General features: G+C 36.3%; 3 protein-coding genes across 3 annotated transcripts in view; all 3 read left to right on the plus strand.

Annotated features, from left to right (window-relative positions):
* Positions 1-3,305, plus strand: part of tex30 (testis expressed 30) — a 4,643-nt gene extending 1,338 nt beyond the window's left edge. The window contains exons 3-5 of the mRNA XM_015391548.1: positions 1,226-1,277; positions 1,386-1,600; positions 3,054-3,305. Of these exons, the coding sequence (XP_015247034.1) occupies positions 1,226-1,277; positions 1,386-1,600; positions 3,054-3,215 (429 nt within the window). The 3' untranslated portion in view covers positions 3,216-3,305. The remainder of the gene's footprint in view (positions 1-1,225; positions 1,278-1,385; positions 1,601-3,053) is intronic.
* Positions 3,306-5,388: 2,083 nt separating this feature from the next.
* On the plus strand, positions 5,389-14,778 carry LOC107095440 (chromosome unknown open reading frame, human C3orf17). Its single transcript, XM_015391545.1, is given in 8 exon segments — positions 5,389-5,795; positions 5,920-6,008; positions 7,255-7,383; positions 7,563-7,640; positions 10,097-10,442; positions 10,444-10,569; positions 11,931-12,130; positions 12,237-14,778. Coding segments are annotated over 8 exon segments (1,668 nt in total). The 5' UTR covers positions 5,389-5,423; the 3' UTR covers positions 12,565-14,778.
* Positions 14,779-18,378: 3,600 nt separating this feature from the next.
* The window catches only part of LOC107095444 (ras-related protein O-RAL), an 18,043-nt gene continuing 9,582 nt past the window's right edge, over positions 18,379-26,839 (plus strand). Inside the window, exon 1 of the mRNA XM_015391549.1 lies at positions 18,379-18,527. The gene's annotated coding sequence lies outside the window, so the exon portion shown is untranslated. The remainder of the gene's footprint in view (positions 18,528-26,839) is intronic.

The following is a 26,839-nucleotide window of genomic DNA, read 5'->3' on the forward strand; positions in this document are numbered from 1 at the left end:
TGTTTTGCTGCTGGTTGTTTAGACCTTTCTGAACATGTGCAGCAAATGATGATCCAATGTGGATAAAAATCCTTTTTAGCAAAAGGGTTTGTATCAAAGACATAGTTAACGTGCACAGATAAGGAATAGTTGTATTAACCATTCATGTAAACAGAGTTTTATGGGGCCCCCCCTAATGGTAACACCATGTGATGTGCCTATATATTTGCATTTTGCCATAGATTTTTTTAGCTCTAGGTATGAATTCTGTGAAGTTAGGGTCAGTAGATGGCAGACTGATGCGGCGACGCCACCATAGAAGGCACTTGGGTCACAATATATATGACAGGGTCACAGATTTTGTTGTAACAGGCCACTTTGAGAAGGAAAACATCTAAATGTTGTAGGATTTTTTCACTCCAGGAATAGACTTGGGCAACCTTGATGTAGATTATTCTTTGAATAATTTCATGGGCTACAACGCCTTTAATGGCATGATTTTAGGCAAATGGCAGCTTATCCGAGGTGTATAATTTAGGCCTATCTCTTGTATACAGGGTTGCTAGCTCTGGGAAAATTAGCTAAGGGTCACTGCTCAGCCAGCCATTGTCACCCAGCCCACCGACATGAATTTATTTTTGCTTTTCATTGTGGGTGAATGTATTTATTTTTATTAAACATCTAAATCAAACCCAATTTTAATTAGATAGCTGACTTGGTTTCTTAATACTATTTATATAATATTTTTTAGGGAGAATTGGCGACCCTATTTGTATAACTGTTGGATTTTCTTTGATCTATTCACATTTATTCTGTAGGTTTGTTTCTTTAAGGCTGTTCAGATGCTGAGTGCTGCATTGAGTTCAGGAAAACTGGCAACAATAAAACGCAAGGAAGCAGTTTCAGGAAGTGCTGACTGGAATGAACAGATTCTAGATCTTTTGAGGTCACGTAGAACATTTTTATTTTTTATTAGTTTAAGGTCCCATTAATGTTTCCTGCATAATTTCANTTCAACATCAGCCAGTACCACGTTTAAAATAAATGCCATGCAGAAACATTGCTGTCTGCTTAGTTGTGCAGTTTTAAGCACTGTTGCTTTGCAGCACGAAGATCTTGGGTTTTTAAATCCTGAGGCGATGTGATCAATCCTTTTAATGTCATTTGTCTTAAATAAACATTTTTATATATATATATATATATATATATAGTTGTACACTCTAATAACATTTCATTTTCTTTCTAGGATTACTTGAAAACTTTGACGAGGTTTAAATTAAAAAACATATTTTTTGGAGGTAAATGGAAAATGCCACCTTTCCACTTTGTATTTCCTCTCACGAGAAGCATTTCATGTTTAAAAAATATTACTGCACTGAACTGGAAACTTTTTGTAATGAAATCAGGGAGGTCAATGGGAAGCCGTGCCGCAGCAGCCCTTGCCCGGCAGCTTAGTGATGAATCTGAGGAGGCAGTGCAGGGCGTCATCTGCCTCTCTTTTCCACTACACCCACCAGGAAAGACCCACGCCTATCACCAGCGGAGTGAAGATTTAAAAAAGCTGCCTGAAAGTGTTCATGTGCTGTTTGTCTCTGGCACAGAGGACAACATGTGTAACAGGGTGAGTGTTAAAATGTTCTAGATAGAAAGAAAAAATTATATCCTGACATGGAGGAATGTTTCAATATTTATTGGATTAACTGATCTACCTTCAAGCATCGCACAATAATCATCACCAAGACTTCTATAATGTTGTTTTACTGGCTTTGGTTATTAACACGGACGCAACGGTGACTGCTGCTGTGTAATGTCCACACTCACCACATCAGCAGGGATACTAGATGCCACTGTCTCCCGTTTCCAGCCCAAAAAATTTTCAGAAACTGCCTGGATATACGAAATCTCGCCCAATTTGAACCAAAGTCTATTGATCTCTTAGGCTATAAATCTAAAGAACATTTTTTTTTTTTTACCCATAGATGGCCATTGTAAACTGCCAGATTGGGAAACATCCCAACCTGGCAACAATGCACGTAAGACAGGAAATGTTAGCCTTTAGAGGCATTCAAACATAAATTTGCTAAATATAAGAGGAACATTGTAGTTTGGTTCAAAGAAAGCATTTGAGTTTTATTATAGTTTAGTTTGTTGCAAGGATTTTACACTTTGAAATGGAAAATTACACCATATGCCAACCGTTCTAAGGATATGCATGACAAGGAAGGGCTATAAATACTGCATGCATCATATACGGTAGGTTTTTGACATTGTATTACTTCTTGAGCTCCTTGAGGTATTTACTGTCACAGGTAGGTGCTTCGGCCAGAGAGTAAGTGTTAGAGTCGGTTTGATTTAAGGAGGGCCGGTCCTCGCACACTGAAATTAGGACCGGCACACGGTATTACAGATTACTAGTCCAAGCCTGCTTATAGCGACAGTGGAGAGTAAAAACTGCCTTTTAACAGAAAGAAAATATAGGAAGCAATAAAGCTATATGAAATGTGCTTCCATGTTTGGGATCTTGTGGCTCATTCTCCAATTTCAGAAAAGTTTTAACTGTCAGATTATCTTTGAAAGGGGTTTTATTACTTATAGTCTTTCTTGTTTCTCATAAACTTGTTTTCACCATGCATTAATACTTTGGTGTCATCTGACTCCAAAAAATAAATAACACAAATCTGTTCCCTCGTTTGCTGATGATCACTCAAATGCTTTTAATGTTCATAATGTGACTTCTCTTAAATCACAGCAAAGCTTCAAGGGTGGGCTTAAATATTTTCACTGAGCTCATATTTACTGATTTACTGTAGATACATTTCTCTTCAAACATCTAACTCAAATTGTTTGCATTTGTATTTTGTATCAGATTGGTTTTACATCAGACTACTTTGTGTTTGTTTTGTATCCTACATCTTTGGTGCTAATTATCTGCCATAATGTATTCATTTTATTTGCTTGTTTACATCAGTAAACCATCTTTTAACTTTGCTTCTACTTTTTTTTTAGTGTCTCCTAACAGTGTATTGGGGATTTAACGACCACAATGGTGGCTTTTCCTCTTTTTCTTTGCTCAGGACCTTTTCAACGAGGTTGTCAAGGATATGAAAGCTGATGCAGAAGTTTTTTGGTTACAAGGAGGCAGTCATGGACTGACGGTGAAAGGAAGGTCTGAGGAGTCTGTAATGGATGAAGTGAATTTAAAAGTGCTCCTGTGGATTAAAGAAAAAACTACTTAGAGGAATTGCCATCTGATGTTTATTGATTGCTTCGAATTATATTTAAATAAATGATTCTACAAATAAATGTGGGAGTTAATACTGCTAGCCTTATGACAAATCAATACTTTTTTGTTTAGTTTGCAAAACATTTCTTGCTCTCCTGAAATGGTTAAGCATAAAAAGAGAAGAACTGAAATATAACTTGGGAAGGCTTTATCTCTTAAAAAAAAAAAAAGCACACAAATATTTATTGTCTATTATTGGCTGACAATATATTATTACAATTTACAGTTTTTTAGTTTTTTTGTCAGGTTTGATTCTCTACCCTTGGTCATAATTTCTCTGCTGTCCTGTGAAACTAATATTGTAATATTTACAAATTTACTTGAAATACATCACTGTTTCAGCCCGTTACTTTATATTCTGGTCACCTATTATTACATTTAATTTGGCCTGCATTTTTTATATATATATATATATATATATATATTTGTATTATTTCCTCTGTAAACCAAATGATTTAATCCTCTTCCCCTTTAAAAAAACAAACAAACAAAACTGTGAAGATGCAGAACTAGCAAGACGCAGGGTGAGGCTGACAATGCCAGTATGACTGAAATACAATAGAAATATCCTTTTAGGGTTCCACTGTTGAGAAATTCAGGAATAAAAAAAAAAAGAATTATATTTGAAATATTTTTAAATGCACAGGGTTATTATTTTACCCTCTTCAAAAAATGTTAATGGAATAGAAAAAAGTGTCTTTCAGTCAAAACAATGAATCATTGAGACTTTTATTTAATAAAAGTCATTTGAATTGAAGGAAAATACATTACAAATATATATTTAAAATTGCTTTAGCAAGTTTTTAGGAAGTAACTTGCATAACAGTAGCCTTTTAATAAACAGAGGCGTAGCAGGAAAATCCTAATAGGGGTGGCTAGTTAATAACCAATGTACATTGAAGGGGGGACCGGAAAGGCACTAGAACCTCAGGGTCAGTCTACACTGTTCCAACAGGAATGAGCACAACATCCATATTTTCTAAATAAAGACAAACTATCCTTTCCTGCAGCCTTTGCTAACTAATAGACGCATATATTTAAACATCTATGCTATGTAAATAAAAGGTATATTGGACAAAATTCTTTCAAGTTTGAGTCTTGTGTGAACATATTTTATATTGTTATAACCTATTTTTATCAATAATTATTTGCAAAAAAAAAGATATTTAAACCTACTGATTCACATTTAATTTTTAAGTTATTAAAGTAGTTATCTATGATTTCACTGAAGACTGCTAGATGAATTGCAGAGGTACATAATTTTATCTTTACCCCAAATAATTCAAAATGTAGTTCTGAAAAGAGCACGAATTCTGTATCATCTTTAATGTTTGTATATTGATGTGCATAATTAACCCCAGTGTTTCTGTTGTCAAGTAGTTAATTTTTGAAAAATTTAAATGTTTAATAAGTTTGAACATTACCCTTCAGAGTGTTACTGCTGCCATCGTCTGTGTTAGAGGGAAAAAAATGGTAGGGGTGGCCAATGATTGGCTAAGGGTGGCCATTGCCACCCCTGGCCCCCCATCTAGCTCCGCCCCTGTTAATAAATAGAACTTTTGTACCATGTTGCCTTAGCAAAAAGTAGTATACTTGAAGTAAATTCTATTAAGAATATTCAAGTATAACTTTAGAAAGTATACAGAACAATGTAAATTTAGTGTACTTGAACTAAATTGGGATATTTTGAAGTTTACTAAAGTATACTTAAAGTATACTTTAGTAAACAATAAAGTAAACAATAATATAGTCAAGTACACTTGACTATACTATTGTTAACTATATGAAATATAGTTTAGAATAAGTAAACTCTAAGTGCACTGCCTGATTTTAAGTATGAAATCAGTGCACTTTTAGTATACTTGAATAAATTACTTTTTGCTAAGCCAAAAATGCGGCACCCAACTGAACCCAACCAAGTACTTGGTACGTAGTACATATGAAAGTTCCAATACTTTTGTTAATATAACTGGTTTTAAAAGAAGATGGGGGGAAAAGCAGACATTTTTATTTTATTATTTTTTCTAATATTTCTAATAGCACTACGGTGCTCACGTTGAGGGTTCAAATGTGTTACTGTTCCTTTAAGACCAACTCTGACGCATACACCGGCTGAACTCCTATTGGCTCCTCCACTTCCGTACATTTCAAGCAGAGAAGCATGGCCGCCGGAGAGCTTTGGAACAGGGTAAACATCCCCTATCCCTGTGCGACTTCATCCGTCCATATGGAAATAACTCCACCAACAGGTAAGGATTGTAAAAACGGAGCATTGCAGTCTTTGCAGCGTGGGAATTCTGACATAAACACGCAGAAATCTCCATTATGCAAACCACGTGGGGTGGCAGGGATACTGATAATTTCTATTTGTTTTGCAGTTAAATTTTTTAAAGCCCTGTTGGTGGAAAATGAAGACGTACTGAAGCTCCTTCGGAATAAGATCTTTCAGACGGAGATCCGGCTGCTCTATGAGCTGATGTTCATCCTGAACAACAGCTATAGGGGCAACAAGACCTTCAAGGGTTTACAGCTGGTAAGAAGGGTCACTTTCTACTGACCCCACGCTAGTATTTTTAAAAGTGATTATTTTTACACAAATATTTCCATCCACAATAAACTTTGCACTTTCTAATGGAGTATTTTTAAATATCTTTCAGGTTGAACAATGTATAAACAGACTGAAGAATATGAAGCTGGATACTGCTCTTCAGGAGCTGGTAGAACTCTGCCCCAATCAGATCCAAATGTATGTTTAAAAATGTATTAATCTTCTTAATGTGGGATGCTCAGTGGTGCAAAGAAGGTTCTGGGTTCGATTCCCGGCCTGGGGTCTTTCTGCATGGAGTTTACATTTTCTACCTTAGCATGCATTGGTTCTCTCCGGGTACTCCGGCTTCCTCCAACAGTCCAGAACATGACTGTTAGGTTAATTGGCTTCTCTAAAATCCCCTTAGGTGTGAGTGTGCGTGTGAATGGTTGTTTGTCTGAGTGTTGTCCTACGATGGACTGGTGACCTGTCCTACGATGGACTGGTGACCTGTCCTCTTGCCTGTAGAAAGCTGGAGATGGGCACCAGCACCCCTCGCCACCCCAGCTTGTGATAAGCGTGTTAGAAAATTTATGGATGGATGGATGTTCTTAATGTTATTTACACAATTACAGTGTTATTGCAGATCATTCCCCTCAGCAGTTGCTTGACTTTATAATGATCAGTGTTATTGTTTTAATAGCTACTGTTTAGGACTCAAACAATTATTTGGATTAATTGTGATTAATTGATTATTGAAATAATCGTCAACTAATTTAGTAATCAATTAATAAATAACTGGAGTATAGAGACTATAAAACATACCATTAACCAACAGAGCAACAGTAATTATACCAAAATTGTATAGTAATAAGTAAACATTATATCTTTAAGATAAAAAAAAAGTTTTCCATCAGTCAATATGCTCTTTCCAGAACTCCTCTAGTGGAAAAGTTTTAGTTTCACCTGGTTTAATTTCATAAAAAGCCTTCTTTAAGGAATCTTTGGCTATCCAATTATTAATTGATTAATCCAAAAAAAAAAACCTAATGGATGAATCGATTTGCAAAAAAATCGTTAGTTGCTGCCCTACTACTGTTTTTGCAATATTTTTCATTCTAGTTGTCTGTTTTGTTTTTTTCCTGCACCGTATTTAACATGTTGTTAAATATGGTTTTCTTCCATATGGCCTTTTATATGCTTTTGTGTTTTAATATCCTTTTACCATTGTATGAATCTTTCCTTCCATTTGCATTTCACTTTGCTGTTTAAACACATAATTTTCCCCACTGAAGGACGAGGTCATTTATGTTCTAATCTAAAATAGATATAAATGTATTTCATTTTCAAGACACAATGCAATTAACAAAAAAAGTTACAGTTGACAAAAGGACTCTTCTATTTACATTGATTTCAGGTTGATTATACTCTGTTTAAACTTTTTTTTTTTTTTATTGTTTCTTAGGGCCATGTGCATGGAGACCTGTGAATGCAATGTTCCCAGTCAACCGGTTCTGGAGTGGACGTGTCTCAAAGTGCTTGGAGCCGGCAAGCTTCTGAGCTGCACTTTGTCTCGCTGCAGCAAAGCTTTCATGTATCCTACTTTGTTCTCACTTTTCTAAAGATCACGATTATTACATTATATGTATCCATTTAACAGAACCTAGAGAGAATTCGTAGCATTTCTTTTTGTTGTGTTTCTTTCTATAACATGGTTATTTTTAACTGCACAGTTTGGCCCTGTTAGTTTTTCCTTTACGGATTCATTTTCAGACTTTCAAAGAAGCAGATGAAATGGGCTGAATTTCTTATTCTGAATTTGGTGATAACCAGCATGCTCAGTCGTTTGTGGTAAGAAGCCTTCTTTTTATTAATCTGTAGCTACATTATGGTGTCGAGGTTAAACCAGCCAAAGAAAAATGCTGATTTTGAGTTGGGCTGTCTTAATAAAGAATATAATCACATTCTTGATCGATTCTCATATACTTACTGAAATAAATATTCATATAACCAGAGAGGCACATTACCTGTCCTCACAGTTGAAATTAATATTATTTAATTAATTTGCTCTTGAATATTGATATAATACTACAATAAATTTGTTGCATCAGTACAATCAAGGCAATGGTAAAAAAAAAAAAAGTTTTTTTTTTTAAAGTTTTTAGGACACTAGTGGCTCGTTTTTCTGACAGTAGGCTGACAGGATTCGAACCCGGTCGGCCGGTAGCGCGCACTAACCACTGCGCTACCTGCACGCTCCCCCAAATAAAGAAATGTTTTTAATACACGCAATCCAATTTGAGATCAGATTGAATTCTTGAAAATCTGCACATCTTCTTTTGAAGCTTATTTGTCTCAGTAGTCAGAGGATAAAGTTGAAATAATTTAGATCTCAGGGTTTGTTCTTTCCTTTCAACAGGCAGCAATTATCAACTGTGTGTTTAAGCCCAGTTGACTGCATTGCTCTGCTTTAGGTTTTTCCGCTTCATTTAAAGACACTAACTTAGAGAAAAAAGTGATTTATATTTTAAAAATTTTCAGTGGGACCAGTGGGGCTACAGTGATTTACTGAAGCTAAAGCCCTTTGGGTACAAGAACATTAGAAGGCCCCATGTGCAATAAAAGAAAGATACCAAGGATCATGCAGGAACAGTGGGGTTTCATGAGCACTTCACATAAATTGGTGCCGATAACTAACATGGTTCCCCCAGAACTCAAAGCTGAAAGAGAACTGTCAACAGTAGCTTTTAAATCATTTAAAATGAAAAAATAAACAATAAGTGTGGGTGTCTTAAGTCAGAGGGTTGTTGCAGAGGCCTCCGCAGATCTTTCCTGCACATTACAACCAAGCTCAACTTTTTTTTAGAAACTTAGAGATTTTTTTTAGACTAAAAGATTAACCAATTCAGGGTTTTTTTTAGACCGATAAAGGTTATTATTGAAATCCGTCTGTTACCTGATATGTGCTGCTAATACTGCTTTTTTTTTTCATTTACATGATAAAAGTTATAAAAAAATGTTAGACAAGTATCAATTTAAACCCAAACGGCATTAAGAAACAAACATTAAAATGGAAAGCAAATGGAGCGAGAAGCAATACATGAAGCGCTTCATGTGATCTCAGGGCATGGCTGCCCTCATAAATCATAGAAGATTTTAAAAAAGACTCATATTGATCCTAAAATATCAGCTGGCTGATGTATCAGTCCAACTCTAGATAAAATATAACTATTTTTGATAACTGATAAAATATTTTGAAATGAATAAAAATTGAGGAAAAACCAACAAATAAAAATAAGCAAACAGCAATAATAAAATAATTTTAGTATGAGTGTAAAAATCTATATTTGTTTTCAATAACTGATTCTAGTTCATATTATTCATGCTTGTTAATATTCCCACCCCCAGTCTTTGGCGTCACTTTCTTGTTAACATAATTACGTTTTCATTACTTCTGCTTTTGTTAGACATTAACACAGACTTGAACTAAAAGTTGCTGTTTTTTTTTTTTTTTTAGAAAAATGTGTGTCCCTTTATTTATTTATTTTTTTTGCAGAGCTGTATATTAAATCAAGACATTATTATAAAAAAAACCATGTACAGTAGATAAGTTTATCATTTACTCTCTACATTATGCATATTTTTCATTGTTGGAGAATACGAGAAATAATTTATGATGTGTGCGCTACAGGCTTAAAAATTACCCAAAGGCATATTATTCAGTGAAAGCTGATTTTTCAGCCTGGTAAAGGTGTGTCCCATTTCCCAGTGGGATATTTTAACCACTAGTTGAATTAAATGCTAAGGAATATAAAGACCGTTAGTGGTGTGGATAACACTAAAATACCTGATTCTTCTTAAGTAGTCGGCAGTAAATGTTACTGAACTGCAGCGACGGTGATGACAGCAAGGATTATTGGTGATTATGTGTGGAGAAAATTGATGAGGAATATGACAGAAATGGAAGTCATCCAAATACCCCCTGTTTAAGTCGTTCCTCTGTGGGGCTGTAAGTTTTATAGCTCCAACGCTGCTCCGCAGTGCTTGGCTCTGTGATTGATTTCTGGAAAGCAGGAGTACATAAAAAGCTATTTCTGCCAATTTTTGCATCCGTTTTTATTGTAGCTAATTAAATCAGCAGGAAAAGACTTTTCCCCCCTGAGAATACATTCTTGGCTTCGGGTTGTTTTGTGTTGTACATTCAGTAATTTAACAGATGAAAAAAAAAACCTATGAAAACATCAGACTGGTTAAAAAATCAACTGCTGTTGTTATCAATATTTTTTCTCCTTTTTTTTATTGCTCAGGTGTTTTTTCCGTGGTTTGTTGGCTAGCCTTTCCAATCTGTACCAGTGGCTTCTGAAGCTCCTGGGGCTTGTGGCCCAAGCCCAGCCGATGCCCTACCTCACCGACACAGCCTTGCCAGCAGATATGGCTGATTTCCTTGATCCAGCGGATGCAGTCATGCTGAGGAAGCTTTCAGCATTCAACGCTCATCTAGAAGAAAGAAAAGCAAAATTGAAAACAAGAAAGAAAGCCTCAGCTAAAGTGAAAAACAAGAAACAGCCAAAGAATGTAAAAGAAGACCTTGGGGTTCCTGTAGAAAGAGGTATGAAGTCACCTGATTATACAAGCACTAAAGCAAGCAATGCGAGAGGAAAGAATATCTTCATTTATCAGATTCTGTTTGAGAAAAAAAAATCTTTTTCTATCCAATTATTACAAAAATCTCTTTGCAGGTGTCTGTTTTGATGCTGTTAAGCAGCTGTCTTTTGGAAAGGTTAGTGACATTTTTATGCTTTTAACATGTACCATATGCAATGCCCTCTACATGTATTACCAGCTCTTAAAGATGATAAAGAGCCTTAGAATAATCTGTCATGGCTCTAGTATCTTCTTTAAAACAAATATCTGAGCTTAAGTTAATTTTAAGTATATCTATTCAGTTAAGAATTGTTTTAAACCTTTTTTTGTTATATTCTTCTCCTGTGAAAGACTCATAGTATTCGAAGAACTTCTAATTATTAATCCATGACCTCCTGTGGTCAATTTCTTATAGTCACTCCTTGAAAAGTAGAATATCTAGTCTAGTAAGGTAGATATACACTGTTCCAAAAAATAAAGAAGTGCATCAAATGCTCAACTAAAAAGCAGCAGTGTCTCCTCTCAGATCCCAGTGGGGACTAAGCTCCCAGAGAGTCTGAGTTGCCTCTTTGTGGTGTCGGATGGTGCCGAGATGCCCTGGATTTAGGCCAGGAGAGCATGGAGGCCATACATGGTATCCATCCTTCATCCTCCTGACATGTCTGCCTACTCTCGCCACATAAGGCTGGGTTTATCTGCGTTTGGAGGAACCTTTGCAACAATGAAAGGTCTAGCAATGGACTTGATCCTGATGTCTAATGGGAATCAGAGTGCCAAAACTTATCTTGATCTGATCTGTGTGTCCATCAATGGATGGGCCTCCCATAGCCACCAAACTGATCATGCTTAACTACGTTTTAGGTAATATAGTTTTTTAGCCTCTGCAGACCCTCCCTAGTTTATCACATGATCTCGGAGTATTCTTGCCATCATCTGTGCAAAACAGAAAGGCACCAGTGCAAAGCGTATGATGATGATGATGTTGATGTTGGCCAATAATCGGATGTTCTCTGACTCCATTTGAGCTCCATGCTTTCAGGCACTGAGGCTACTGGATGAAGACAAGCCAACAGGCAGACCTCAGAAGTCTGTTTTATGGTTTGCTCAGAGATTCATACCAGTGGCCTCTCTAGGTCTTTTGGTTTGACTCTAACAGTCCTCATCCGTTTCCTCCTTATGCAAGATTTACTGCCAGAATGTGCCTGTAGAGACAGCAGACCCTCTAATAATGGCAGATATTGATGCAAAATCCTGCTGGAGTTTGAGTGCCTGTACAACCTCTGTAGGGCCCTTAAACTACTAAAAAGCAGTCACCAAATGAGTGGGGAAATGCAAACACATTCAATTATTTCATAGAAGGATTTAAAATTTATTTTAAGTGTGAGAGATCAAGATGATGCTCATTGAAAGCTTTGAATGCATCTAAAAAAAACACTTAAGAAGGGAGATGTCTAACTATTTTATTTATTTAACATTTATGTTATTTTGATCACAAAGGAGGTGTCAGAAGAACAGAGCAAGAAAGAAATATTTGAGAAACTAACGGGTGAGGCTACATCATTTGCACTCATGTCTGCCAGTATGGAAGAGATGATTCAGTGGTGCGGATCTGAAGGGATGAGGAAGACAAAACGTCTCCTTACATTCCTGCGATTAAAGTGCAAAAGGATGAAGTGTCTGGAAGCAGCAGGATACAAGTAAGATGAATAAAACATAAAAATAATAGAAGTTCAGCCATAACTTTGGACTTCTTTGACACATTTTGAATGCTAACTGCTCTCATTATCTGGCCCTTTCTCTCAGTGTTCAGAGGAAACTTCGCCTCTTCAGACAAGAAGTGTGCTTGGCCTTATCTCCCCAGACATCAGCATTGAGGACTTTTCGTTTTCCGGCTCAGAGGATGACTGTCCAAAGACGCCGTTCACAGCCGCTGAGGAAAAGATTTATGGTATCTAGAGCCAGGACTGGTTTAAATACATCAAGAGTGTTTGGACATCAGAAACAGAATGAGCTGGAGATGTTTTTAAAAGATTTCCAAAGAAGCCAGGCTGCAAGCAGGACAACTCTACAGGTCACTAATTCTGATAGAAACGACGACATAGATGATATCTTTGCAATAGCAGGTTTATGACACTAATAACAACGCAGAGTGAAGGTCAGTCCTCCATGTGAAGTGCATACATGCTAAGTGTAATATTAGAACAGTCATTGTATACCTGCTAAATGTTTACAACTCATCACAAGATTCAAAACAAAATAAACATACAGTATGTAGATATAATGCACACTTTTAGCAAAGCTTTTATTTCTGTTCTTCATAACTGACAAAAGGGTTTTGAATTTTTTTTCCCTTAGCCTAGGATGTTTTTTATATTAGCTTAAAAAAAACTTTATTGCCATTTTGTACACACAGAGTGTAAACAATACGACATTTTGATGCATAAAGCTTTTGAACAGTGAATGAGCAGCTTACAGCAGTGAAATGAACATTAACATTTATAAAGTGAAGCAGTGATCACAATGTAAACGGTATAGGAGAAAAGGAAAACCAGGTTAAACTTTAACTTCATGTTGTAAAAGGCAATGGTAAGGAAATGTTCTGTGCAGTGCAAATAAATAATGTTCGTGAAAAATGCAGTAGAATATTAAGTTGTTTTCTATTTAAAGGGATTATGAAAAAAATCACCCATGTTGGTAGTGCAAATATGTTTACAAGTGTGATGCAGAGTCTGTTAGAGTTTCAACAGTTCAGCAGTCTAATGGCAGTAGGAAAAAGTTATTGCAGAACCTGCTGGACCTGCATCCAATGCTGCAAAGCCTCATCCCAGAGGGCATCAGGGAGACCAGTCCATGGTGGGGATGTGAGGGGTCATCTATAACGTTACGGGCTCGGGACACGCAGAGCTTCCATGAAATTTCTTTAATGGAGGGAAGAGGAGCCCCGATGATGTTCTCTGCGGTCTTCACCACACTTGTCAAGTTTTTCCAGTCTGTGGCGCTGCAGCCTCCACCCCCCACAGGGAGACAGCTGGTCAGAACGCTCTCTATGGTGCAACTGTAGACGGTTTTTCAGAACGTTGTGGGCAGGTGGGCTCACCCATCCTCCGTAGGAAGTAAAAGTTCTGTGTCCTTTTGATCAGTGAGGTGGTGCTTACAGTCCAGGTGGGGTTGTCTTGGATGTGCAGACCCAGGAATTTGCTGCTGCTGACCACCTCCACAGCTGAGCTATCGATGACCATGGAGCGTGGTTAGGCCGGTTCCTCATGAAGTTGGTGATGATCTCCATCTTCTACAGGTTCAGGATCAGGCGGTTACCTCTGTACAAGCCCACCAGCTGCTCCACCTCCTCTCTGTAGTCCTGGTCATTATCATCTCTGATGTTAAAAATGTCACTGGGCAAAAAAGTGACATCCGGACCATAGAAATAGTAAATAAGGGTAGATGAATGTCACTACTGTTGATATTTCCAGCATCACAGGATGTTGTTGGCAAATAATCAGTTGATGTCAGAATTTGATGACGGTATGTTTTTCAAAACTAATGGGGGCATCCGGAAGCTTAGCAGTTTTTTTATTCCTTGCCAAAGAAAAAAACAGTTTATCAGTAATAATGCTACTTATTTTCTTTGGACATGTGACCTTATCCAGATTTAGTCGTGGTTATTTAAGTCCTTTTTTCCCTAAAGCCCATAAAGTGAGCATCTTATATGTGAAGTCTACTGAATAGTAAAGAGCTTTTAGGGTGTAGATAAGAAATGAAGAATGTCAGTACAGTAAGATCGTTAATCTAAAACCCAGCATATTATTGAGTTACATTCACCGTTTCCTCCGTAAAAATCCAACACAGAATGTATGTGGTTATGAGTTGCTTGGATGTAAGTTTAACATTTTTTAAGCTCCTGAGGATATATGGCAGCATTAGTGCTGCATCGGTACAGGAAGACTATCTTTACCTCCCTCAGCCATGAATTTCCCGCCAGACAACGACTGAAACCAAATTGTTTCTTGTTCTAATAGCATTTTAGAGTAAATAATGGTTCCCGTTTTGATAGCATATGACTGTAAAATAAATGGTTCCTCTTGAGTCATATCAGTATTTTAACTGCATGGTGTTCTATTGGTATAAAGGAGGCTTTGTGAGTAGGAAGAAAACATAAGCCTGTACTGCTATGATGTTCCCTTTAAATAAATCTAACTGAACAGAAAGTTTGGGGCTGGGAACAAATCTATTGCCTTTATTACTACTTTTAGCAGTTGGACTTTTTCTTCGTTTATATTTTAATTATAGGATTAGAATTCTCCAGGATTTTTTACATTGTGGGAAAGAATAGAATTTTGATTTTTATCATATTACTTGTCTTTACAAGTATGGAATGAAGAAATTTGTGAAAACACTTTTTTTTCTTCCAGATTTTGTTCCTTTATGTTTTACATAAAAAGAAATGAAATGTTAATTAATTCTTCACAATTAATGTTTTTTTTTTACATGAAGGTATTTTGATATGCTTAATTTCTTTTACCAAATCACACCGTTTTAACATTTATGATTTATTTTCTGACATGAATGAAAACACCCAAACTCAGATAAAAGGGACTTTTTATTGTTGGTTTGGTATCTTAAAAAACTAAACTCAGACGAAATGTTGGTCCTTAGACTGGGTCGTAATGGGTCTTAAAATGTCTATGTCAATAAAAGCATGATTTCTAGGGTGTTTCTTTTTTTAAATAAAAAATGATGTAAAAGATGTTCACTTACTGTGCTTTAAGACAACTGTTTTTAGCTTAACCCTTCATTATTTGGACATGTACATGAATCACAGATTTTAAAACGGGTAATTTGAATAACTCTAAATCCCTACAGTGTAATGGCCCCAAATTGCAACAAAAAAACTTCATTATTGTTAATTGGAGCCTAATGTTAGGACCCAAGTCGCATGGGGGTCACAGAGGTACTGCAGGGGGCTTTTAAGATTCAGTCCCAACTCTTTCACTCTTCTTCAGAACAATTGTGGATTGACAGAACCTGATGTTCATTTTCCACAGGTTTTCTGAAGCTGAAAAGTAATAAATGGTTGGCATTTGTATCTCCTCTACTTCTGAGGTAAGTGCAGCTGCCTTCTATTGTTGGTAAATCACATCAGTATAAATGCATCCGTTTTCAGAAAGTATCAGAGGTTTGTTAAATATCAATATTGTATAAACTGCATCACAACACACTGGACAAATGATTGAACAGCTGTTAGATATGGCGGTGGCAGTATTGTGCTGTGGTGATACGTTTCTCTTGCTAAGTAGATGGGAGGATTAATGGAGCTAAATGTAGGGAAGTAGGAAAAATTTAAGCTCTTGCAAAATACTTTAAACTGGGGCAGAGGCTCACTTTATGGAAGGACGATAACCCATAACACAGCCAGGTCTAAAGAAGATCGCTTTGGATTGCAGTGTTTGCATGTTAAAATTTAAGCTTTATCAAAAAGAAAAGTTTTAAGCCTACCCTTAAAAGTAGACAGGGTGTCTGCCTCACGGACCAAAACTGGTAGATGGTTCCACAGGAGAGGAGCCTGATAACTAAAAGTTCTGCCTCCCATTTACTTTTAGAAATTCTAGGAACCACTAGTAAACCTGCAGATTGAGAGCGAAGTGCTCTGTTAGGAACATAAGGAACAATCATATCTCTGATATAAGATGGAGCTTGGCCATTTAAGGCTTTATATGTGAGAAGAAAATACTTAGATACTTTGTGAATTGTCATTTTTTTGTAACAAAATGGTAAAGTGAAAGGTATATGAAGACAGTCTGCTGCCTAAAAACAATGAATGTCTTCATATTTACAGTTATGTTTTTTTTTTCATTATCAAAAAGACTAGAAAATTGTCTCAAACCTGCTGTTAAGATCAATGTTACACAACGTAGCTCAGCAATGACAAATGCATCACATTGCAAATAAAAGCTACTGTATGATCACCTCCTAAAATGTTGTATGGATCCACCATCTTAATAATTTAACTTTATTGATCCCACTTTGGAGAAATTTACCTCTGCATTTAACCCATCCCCTTGGGGAGCAGTGTGGGGTAAATTCTGTTGTTCAGGAACCCAGAGTGGAGGCTGTGGGGGATTGAACCCCTTACCCGAAACCCTCATAGAACCACTAGGCCAACACTCCCCTGGAAGGATCTAACTTGATATTCTGTCTATCCAGATAATGTTAAGGATGAGAATAAAAATGTTCAACTTTAAGATGACTAGCTACCTCTTTTGAAGCTGTTTTAAACATTGGTTTGCCAATCTTTCTTAAATTACTCAAATATACTTCATTCCCTATGGGGGTCTTTCTTAAAAGATCAAGTTATGACTATATTGCCGCATTTAATTTTGAGACCATATTAGGCTAAAATGCAACAATTTCCAAGTCATTGTAATTTTTTGACAGCTGGTAGTGTATTAACAGTTTAAGTGCATTAAAAATGTATTTTTATTGTTTTTTTTTTTATGGGAAAAAAGAAAGTCAGAATTGTGACTTAAATCTCAGAATTCTGACTTTTTTCTCTGAATTCTGACAGCTAACAAACATGTTAACATCAAGCTGTAGCCATGTCTGTTTTAGAGACTAGCTCTTTTGTTTTAATGACCTTCTGCTGCTCCATTAATGAAGTAACATCACCGGGGACCCCTCTGGCACGTAAAAAGTTGCCTATTTCGTCATTTTCCACCAATGTGTCACTGGCCCTCCCAAACAACTCTCATCTTTGTCAGTGAAGCTGAGTGCTCCCACATCTCTTCCTTCATGGTGACCATCTACATTAAGATCCAAAACTCTGAGATTAAAGTCATAATTCTGAGAAAAAAGTTAGAACTCTGAGAAAAAAGTTGGATTTCTGAGATTAAAGTCAGAATTCTGTAGCCTGGGTGCCAGTCAGAACTTAGTCCCGCCCACAAGGTTTGAGTTCGGGGAAGTTCGGTCTGGCTCTGCTCCATAGTAGCGCGAGCCCACTGTCAGGCGATCCAATCAAATTGTCAGGGCGGACTTTATACGATGATGGACAGATGATCAAGAGTAACGTTATCAACCACGTGACCAATGCGCGCTTGGGTGACAACAATAATGGCTGCCGCTGGAGAGTTTAGGTGAGTAGATTCTGCTATTAGGTCTGTTCTAGAAGATATCGACAGCAAATTAATTTTAAAAGAGGAACAGAGAAACGCGATCAAGGCTCATCTTCTTATTCTAGGCGTGCAACTGCACGCTTTGATTTTTGTGGACAACAACTATGCCTCGCTTAACATACGTCACGCACTCCGTTGCTCTTATTGGTTGTAGGTCTATCCAATTGAGTGCAGAGGCATTTTTTTTCCTGGTTCGTTCAAAACACGCCCCATAATCACAGCTCTATGGAGCAGTATCAGACTCATATTCTGACTAGAATTGAGTCGGACTACGTCAGGCTAAGAATTCTGAGAAAAAAGTCGGAATTCTGGGCAAAAAGTCGGAATACTGAGATTAAAATCAGAACTCTGAGAAAAAAATTCGTAATTCTGAGCAAAAAGTCAGAATTCTGAGGTTAAAGTCAGAATTATGCGAAAAAAGTCGGAATTCTGAGATTAAAGTCAGAATTCTTTGAAAAAAGTGGGAATTTGAGCAAAAAGTCGGAATACTGAGATTAAAGTCAGAATTCAGAGAAAAAAGTCGGAATTCTGAGCAACAACTCGGAATTCTGAGATTAAAGTCAGAATTCTGACTTTTTTCTCATATTACTGACATAAAATGTAAAAATCTGTTAACTTTTTTTTGGTTTTTCAGTGGCCCTAATCCTCTTCCGTACATTTGGGTTTGGTTTCATTCTCGTAATTTTATAAACAACTGTGATCTCATAATTTGCTTTTGTACCCTTCTTCTAACGTACAAAAAAAAAAAAAAGCATGGTTGTAACTTTTAAGGGGCGCAAGGACATCGCGTCACTTCCTGTCATGTGTTGTTTTTACTTCCGTAAGGTGGGGCTTTGTTACGGGAGCGGTTTGTAAACCAATCCGTAGGTCTGTGCTCTGAAAGCTTTCGGCTAGATATCATCCACCGAGGGAGAAAATAGGAACTTCGGTAAGGCGTCAACATCTTCTTATTTAAGTAAAGCGTAACTATGTAATTAATAGTATAGCCCATAAAAATGACACCATATTACCTTTATTTAGAAAGGCTGAGTGGAGTCTGGAAATGCTGACCATTTAACGGGAAATTGGTCTACAATAATGTAATGTGTGTGTTGTGATGGTTTGCAAACCCTTTTCCTAATCATAAAACTCGATTTTTAGTAAAAAAAAAACACTGATAAAACTGATAACTCCATTTCCCTCGACCTGTGCTTATTTTGAATGGCTCAAATAGAAGTTAACAGAACGTTTTTTGAAGCTTTTTTTTTAAATTTTTTTATAAAGCTCAAGTATACCTCCTTTTCTATTCATTTTGTTAAATCTCCACTAACTTGTACGTTTTCCGAGAGTTAAGTTGAACAACAGTTTCTCCTATCAGGAACTGCTCTATTAACTCTTAACTGCTGTAAAGTTTTGGCTCTGAGAGGAAGACCCACCCAAAGTAGCCTCTAGCTGATGTTGAACATCTGTTTGTATCTTCAGGCTATGTAATTTGACCCAGTCTATAAGACACCACTCTAAGCTGTCTGTAATTTTTATATTGTTCATTTTTACCTGTCTAAAATGATGTTGAATTACAGAGATCCATAGCGGATGGAGTCACAGTCAGTTTAGTCAGTTGGCAGGGGGTTGTTTATATATAAACAGTGTTTTGTATAGATGATGGTTTGTGCTCTGCCTGTTTTTAAATGTGAGAAAGAGGGTGGAGGGTGCTGGCAAAGCAACAAACACTTCTTCCATCTCATTAGTAGTGACAGGTTCATTTATGTAGCAGGGGAAGTGAAATTTGTACATCCTTTCTGGGCAACCTGCTGCATAAACTTGTTGTTTTAGGATCTGCATTGAGTCATCCTTCCCATAAACAACTCGTGAACAGAATGCTGAGCCCAGCACATTCACAGCATTTTCATGGTAACCAGCTTAGGAATTGCTCAGCAGTCTTGCAGGGCTTGGCCTGGCTTTTAAAAAGCTTTTGCAGAGTATTTTCTTAATACTTTTATTTGTGATTTTATATCAAAAGTTGTTTTTACCCAACACTCTGTCACAGATAAAAAGCAAAAGTCATAGTTATCGATTATGTAAATGTGCTAATCTTTAAGTCTACCTGTTGTTTTAGGTTTGTTTGTTGTTGTTTTATTTTATTTTTTTTACATAACCTAAAAACTTTGTCCAGGCATTTTCACATATAATTGGCACTATTCTCAATTTCTTCTATTGGCTATTTTATCTAAACTGTTATTTAATTTAAACTTTATATTTTTTGGTTTAAGAACTGTGCCATCTTAACGCTGTAGGTTTCGCAGTCCTCTGTTTACTGTTGTTCTTTAACACTGTAACTTGTCAGAGCATGACAGGACATTTTTTTCCCCCTTCGCTTCTCCTAAGATTCAGTCTGGTTGGCTCACATTCTAGCCCCACCATCTCCACATTTCTGAGTTTCTGAAAGAGCTTTATAAATACAGAAACTCCTTGGTGTGTTATCACTTTTATGTCTCAGACCTTTGATAATGCAGTTGGCCACATTAGTGGTAAAGCTTTTTAATATACTCTCATTTATTTGATATACACTCACAAGCCAGTTTAATGGGTAAATGTGCTACCAGATTAGCAGATTTACCAATGATTTAACACATTTCTAAAGGCTTTATTTTCCTCGGATTTATTTGCAGCACATTCCAATTAAAGACATTTCACTTGGATGTGATGATTGTCGAGGTTAAAAGAATATAAATAAACCGCTATTATGTTTGTGAGGATTAAAGCTGTATAAAATGGTGAATTATCGTACTGGAGAATTAAAGGCCTGTTATACTCCTGCAGCAGTGTGTCTCAGTGAGCTTGTCGCAGGTATGATGCAGACATTTTTGATTTATGCTCCATTTTAAAGTGTGGTCTGTGCTATGTTATTCCACGCCACGACGCAAGAGGGACAATCATGACCTAGCTGTGGGTCTAGATACGGTCGAGGGGGTTAGGAAGTGGGGGCAAGTTTGTAAGACAACAGAGGGATATAATTAAATAATTATTTTTTAAATTAAGGCCTTGATTGGCATTAAAATTCATTAAATAGGCAATTATCGTGGCATTAAAAAAAAAAAATCACCAGATATATTATATTGGGATATATTTGCGTGGAACTGCTTCCGGTTGATCGTAAATCCGTATGTTCGGAAAAGAACCTTCAGGCGAAGAAAAAACTAGAGAAGGGGCGAAAATGCAAATTTCAACAAAAGTGTCTGGAAAAAGAAGAATTTCGGAACATGGCTGCAGCCCGTCGACGGTAAAAATGACAAAGGATTTTTCCGTGTTTTTATACATATAAATCATGGGTACATGTTGATGGCATTAGAATTATTTCTAAGAGCATTAAAAAGGCATTAAATTAGATTTACTCATTTCTCATTTCTATATAAACCCCAATAGTTCCGAAGTATAAATCAGCCTTTAGTCATCAGAAGATGGGTATACTATTGATGGGATGGACACATTTTTCAGATAGATTTAACATTCCTTAGCTGCTACAAAGGAATCTAAACTGTGCCTAGAAAAATCTCCCCCACAAAATGTATGCAATTTATACATTAATTGTCGGATAAATTGTTGTAACTATTATCTGTTTGAGCTACTGTTGCCTTTCTACTGCGTTAAAGGGCCAGGCCCATTATTCTCTGAGAAGAACAATGCTTTTTCTTTTATCAAAAATGCAGCTCATTGGATATTATCAGTTTTTTCTAACCATTATCAGTAGACTGGAAGGATATCAGTGTCAGACACAAATGTTGACCAGCCCATCTAGCAACAACAACTATGCCACATTCAAAGTCCCTTAAATCATTTGACTTCCTTTTTCTGTTGCTCACTTAATACCTTAGCACAATGTCTTCACCATATCTCTTTTGTTCACTGATTTGCTAAAAATAAAATAAACTGGTATACCTAATGAAGTAGTGGGTGAATTTATCATTTTCGAGTAAACTTAGATCCTATCTAGAACTAGTCTCAACGTGTGCCCCGGTTGGTTTTATCTGATTATGGGGACGCTGCCAGCTGCAGGTGGGATCATAAATCAGCCTTCAGGACAGTTTAATTCAGACCAGCCTATCAGATGATCCTGCTTTTGTGTGATTAATTAGTTTAGCAGAGTGAATGTAGACTTTTCTGAGATGCCACATACTGACTCGAGATCAATAATCAAAATGTTTTGGCTTGTTTCAAAATTTAGTTTTGCTGCTACAATCATCATTTTTGTTTTCTGATTTTTGGTTTCCTTTCTCTACTAAAAAAAAGAAAACAATTGACTAATTGTATTATAATTGTCTTATAGCCTTGTAGCTGTAAGATGTCCTGATTTATTTATTTTAGGAGACTAAACTGTTTCTGTGAGAAAGTAGTAACTGTAAGACACGTTATTACTTTTTATTTAAAGGTATAGTGGAGGACGTTCTTTGTCCAGGTGGATCATCAAAATAAGTGGTCCTCTTACTTGTCAATCATTCTGGTGATATGATTAGGTAAGGCAGTCCTACATGGTCCCCATTTTCAATTAACGGTGGTGAGTCTGATAGTGGAAAAATTGCAAATCTTATTTTAGAAAGTTAGCTTGTATGAGCGATGCAAACAGCAACTTTTAAACATAGCACGCACGAGGAGAAGTGCACTCGTGCATGCTCTCACACACGTTTAACAGGCGTCTAAATGTGGAAAGGGCGATTCTTTAAATAAATCCCCAAAAATCCTCTACACCACACAATCCTCTATACCTTTAAGATAAAGGATTAGTGCTTTTAGCAGCTTTTGTTGGAAATCAATGTTTTCTCTAGGGTTTCTTGAAATTGTTCTCTCCTTCTGTATCACTAGCCAGTGTAGAACCTTTCCTTAACTCAGAGGTTTCCAAAAGTATACGAACAATCTCAGATCAGTCACATACCATGACAGGCTGATAATTCCTAATGATAAAACAGAAGCATTTCCCTGTGCTCCTTTTGGCCTCCTTTCTCTTCTTTTTTTAGCTCTCATGCAGCCTGTGTTTATCACAGGTTTGTTTGTGAAGTCTTTCACCTTTCATATTATTTTTAAATGTCAGCGATGGAGCATATGGCTAACTTTTAACAACACAATACTCTAACCAATACAAACTTTGTCTTTGACAAAGATCATTAATGAATCATAAAATCAACCTTGGCTACAACTGTCAAGAGGGGAGTAAAAAAGCTCTCTGTTGTATCTCAGATGTTCTTGTTTCAGAGTTAAAATCTTTTTGTGTGCTAAGCATTTCAGAGAATCTGATCAAAATTTTTTAAGACTTAATTTTGTATCAACAAGTACTGAAATGGAAGTACCTATTTAGTGTAGTGGTGGAGATTCACCAATCCGATACCCTGATCAGATATCTGCTCTGGGGCCGGTATCAGATGAATGACGCTGAAACAGTATTATCATCCTGTCATTTCTATTTCTATTGATCTCATACTCTGCCACCGGGAGGACTGTCTACAGGAAGCTGTCATGGGGAAAGGTACATTTTTTTTTTTTTTACTTTGGGATTAGGTTTGACATGTTGCTAGTATAGTTGCTGCCTTATGTGGTCCAACAACTAACTTCCTGATTTGAATAGGAAGTTAAAACCTGGCTACATTTAGATGGCCACAACGTTTATGTGCACACAACAGGCAAATGCACAAAATGGATCTCTATTCCAGTACGTGACCCCTATCTGACTTTTTCCAGCAGTGTGAACAGCCCATTTCTGATTTTTCAGGAGTTCTTTTTTTTTTTCTTTTACCTAAAGACATTCAGGTTTGAGACATTTCCAAGTGGTATAAATTGTTAATAGTAGTGAACTGTTGTTTCTTGCCTACCTTCACCTTGATGATGTGGCTCAACAAATTAATAAAACAGAGACCATAATTACATTTTTTTTTTTTGAAAAGCTTTATTGAACACTTCTAGTAACAGTGACATCCATTTTTAGTTCCCTAACCAGTTTTATTTTTATTAGAAAAAAGAAAAAATATATATATATTTTTTTTTTTTATTGTGGCTGAAACAGCTGATCGTGGTTAATCGATTATTGAAATAATCACCAACTAATTTAGTAATTGATTAATCGTTAAATGCAGTATAGAGACCATTTATAGCAGCAGTTAAACCAAAATATGAAAACGTTTTTCATTTAGTGTAAAAGAAAACGTTTTATCTGTCAATATGCTCTATCCAGAACTCTTAAAGTGGAAAAGTTTTAGTTTCACCAGGTTTAATTTCTTCTTTAAGGAACCTTTGGCTATCCAATTACTAATTGAAATAATACCAGTAAAAAACAGTACCTTAAATTTCTTTCACCATTACTGATACATTCTGTCCATAAAACCTTACTAGAATTCTCTTTTCTGTATATTTAAAAATGCTGCTCAGTTCTTGATCATTTTTGTCCAAAGAGCCACATCTGACTGTTGACATACATTGCAGACCCTTTTCTTTAGTGTGACTTACTAGATGACTAAAGATGGTTTGTTGATTCTGACACTTGGGTTATTTGACATACTGTGAACTCTGTTCTGCTTCAGTTATTTTCTGTTCATGACAGCAGCCTTCTTTAATATATAGTTACAGTGGATGGGGATGTAACGGGCTGGTAATATGAAGCTTAACATCCTGTTTCTCACTACAAAGAGGAACAAGCTATGTGAATTTGCATTTACAAAACGTTCACTTTTTTAAAGCTATAGCAGTTTCAGCCGCTCTGTTAGGGACAGAAATGGAGCTCTACTTTTAAATATGCTTTAAATTAATTATAATTCCATGAGTAGGATACAGCATATAGTTATTCCTTTTATTTTCATTAGACATAAAACATTACAGATACATATTTTGTTGTAATAGCATTCATAATGTCCTCATTTGAACCATTAGCACCAATTCTGCTACCTGCATGAAAATATGTACGAAAGATTTTTTTATTTTTTCCCCAGCTTTTATTGTCATTATACTGTCTCGAGTAGGGACAGTATAATGACATTATACTGCCCATTGGGAAGCAATGGGCTGCCCTTGTGTGGCAGGGTAAAGGGTCTTGCTCAGGGACCCAGAAGGGCAGTCTGGGAGTTGGGCTCAATCTCAGAACCTCTGGATTCCAAGTGCAATGCCCTAACCATTAGGCTGCCACTCCCCCAATAGATGGATACGTACCAGATGATAGATCCTATACAATGCAGCAGCAATCCCTCCGATCACTCTCCTCAGTTTCCTCGGTCAGTTGGCTCTAATGCTGATTTATTCTCACTCTCGGAATATATACTTTATAATCAATGCCACCCTTTTACTGACCAGTAATGAGTGGGTGGTCTCTAATCAGATTTGTGGGTGTGCATGTGCATATTTATGTAAAAGCTCAAACCCAAAACAGAAGTTTGAATTTGCACAACAACCTGGTGCTCCACTCAATGAATGCAAATCACTCTTTTTGTTGTTGCTGTTGTTGTTTTACTACAATCCAGGGAATTTCTAAGACTTATAATCCCCTGATTGAATTAAAAGTCTGGACTGTGTTTGCTGGTACTTAGATATTATGATTGGTAATGAGAAAGTAGGCAGTGCTGTGATGTAGAGCTCACTCACTGTCAGATTGTTCCTACATTTCAAACATGTTTTAATTCATACTTTTTAAAAAAGTGGCAAAATGAAAGGGGGACATCTAAACAAACTGCATAAAATAAAGTGGATTGTTGATTTGATTATTGCACACTATTTGGAGGGAAAAAAATAAATGTAAATAATAAATAAATGATGTTAATGGCTTATTAAATAAGCCTCCCCGGGTCGCCTGTCTTGATAATTCTAAGCTTATAGGTTTATTTATCTAAAATGTGATGAGGAAAAATGATCAGTCAGTAAAGCATTTAATTGTGCTTTTCTATGAATAACAAAAAGCAAAGTTTAGTCTTTTAACACATGTAAACATTTAGTGCAAAATGTATTGAACCTTAAAATAAGGTATGGGATTTCTTTCGGGAGCTAAATTAAACCTCTTGACATACATCTAATCAGATTCAATCTGACTAATGTGCTTTGCACATGTTCTGCAGATCTATATGCATTTTCCCAAATTGGACAATTGTGCTTTGCTAATATCCATTGCAGTAGAGATATCTGCAAAATACAACATTATAAATGACGCATGTATGTAGGAGCTCTTTGATTCTCAGCTGCATTCCTCCATTCATCCATCCAGGGATACGGTGATGCTGAGTGAAAGACAGAGTGCACCCTGAATGGGTCTACAGCCTGTCGCAGAGCAACACAGAAACTCAAAAAGACATGAAACCATGCACACAATTTACAGAAACCGATTAACCTTACAGTCACGTTATTGCCACCTACTGTAAGTTTGTTAAACTTTTTCAATAAATCAATTTCCCTTTTTGTATTTCTTTCCTGGGACAAGATTAGAATAGAACTACATTGTTAAACTACTACAATGCGTCCTACATTCTTCCATTGTTAAACACTAGATAAAATGTAATCTGAATGATAGAAAGTCGTTTACATTCTTGTCAGTGATCATTACATCCAGCATCTAGAGTAGTAGAGCATTGTTTTAAATGCCACTTATGCTTTAATTCTGAACCATGATGGTTTAGCCCTACCCATAGGTAGTGATTAACTGTATGATTTCTGAATCTTTATAGTGTGTTAGAAAAAATTAGCTCAAAAAAGCTGTTTTGTTTTGTTTTGTTTCTTATCACTGAAAATGTCATGTCAAAGAGATACCAAAGCATCATAGGGATGTCATTTTTAGCATTATCTATCAGGAGAAGGGGGGGAGCATTGCATCTCAAAGCAGGATCTTTTGTTCTGAAGAAAAACATCCAAATGTAGATAAAGTCTCTGTGATGCATGTGAAACAGTGAGGAAAGGTCAGAGGAAACAAATTTTACTCTTTTGTGTCACAAGTCCTAAAGGTATGTTTGGCACATTAGATTACACAAGTATGAACACCTGAACACCAATCATCATTTAAATTTTTCTTTTTAGACATTATTACCTGAATCCTTCAGTATTAGATCCAAATAAATAAACATATTATGAAAAGGTATTATCATTTGATTTTGGAAAAGATTTTAGCAAATTGATAGGAACAATTCAGACATCAAATAAATTTTACCTTGTAGATATTTCCACATAAAGCCACGGCAGCATGGGTTTTTAGATAGATTTGTTTGAAATAGAAAAGCAGCCTACATGTTGAGTGTTTTTTTTTGTTTT

This window comes from Cyprinodon variegatus, unplaced genomic scaffold (assembly GCF_000732505.1).
Source record: "Cyprinodon variegatus isolate N-32 unplaced genomic scaffold, C_variegatus-1.0 Scaffold546, whole genome shotgun sequence".
Classification (NCBI taxonomy): Eukaryota; Metazoa; Chordata; class Actinopteri; order Cyprinodontiformes; family Cyprinodontidae; genus Cyprinodon; species Cyprinodon variegatus.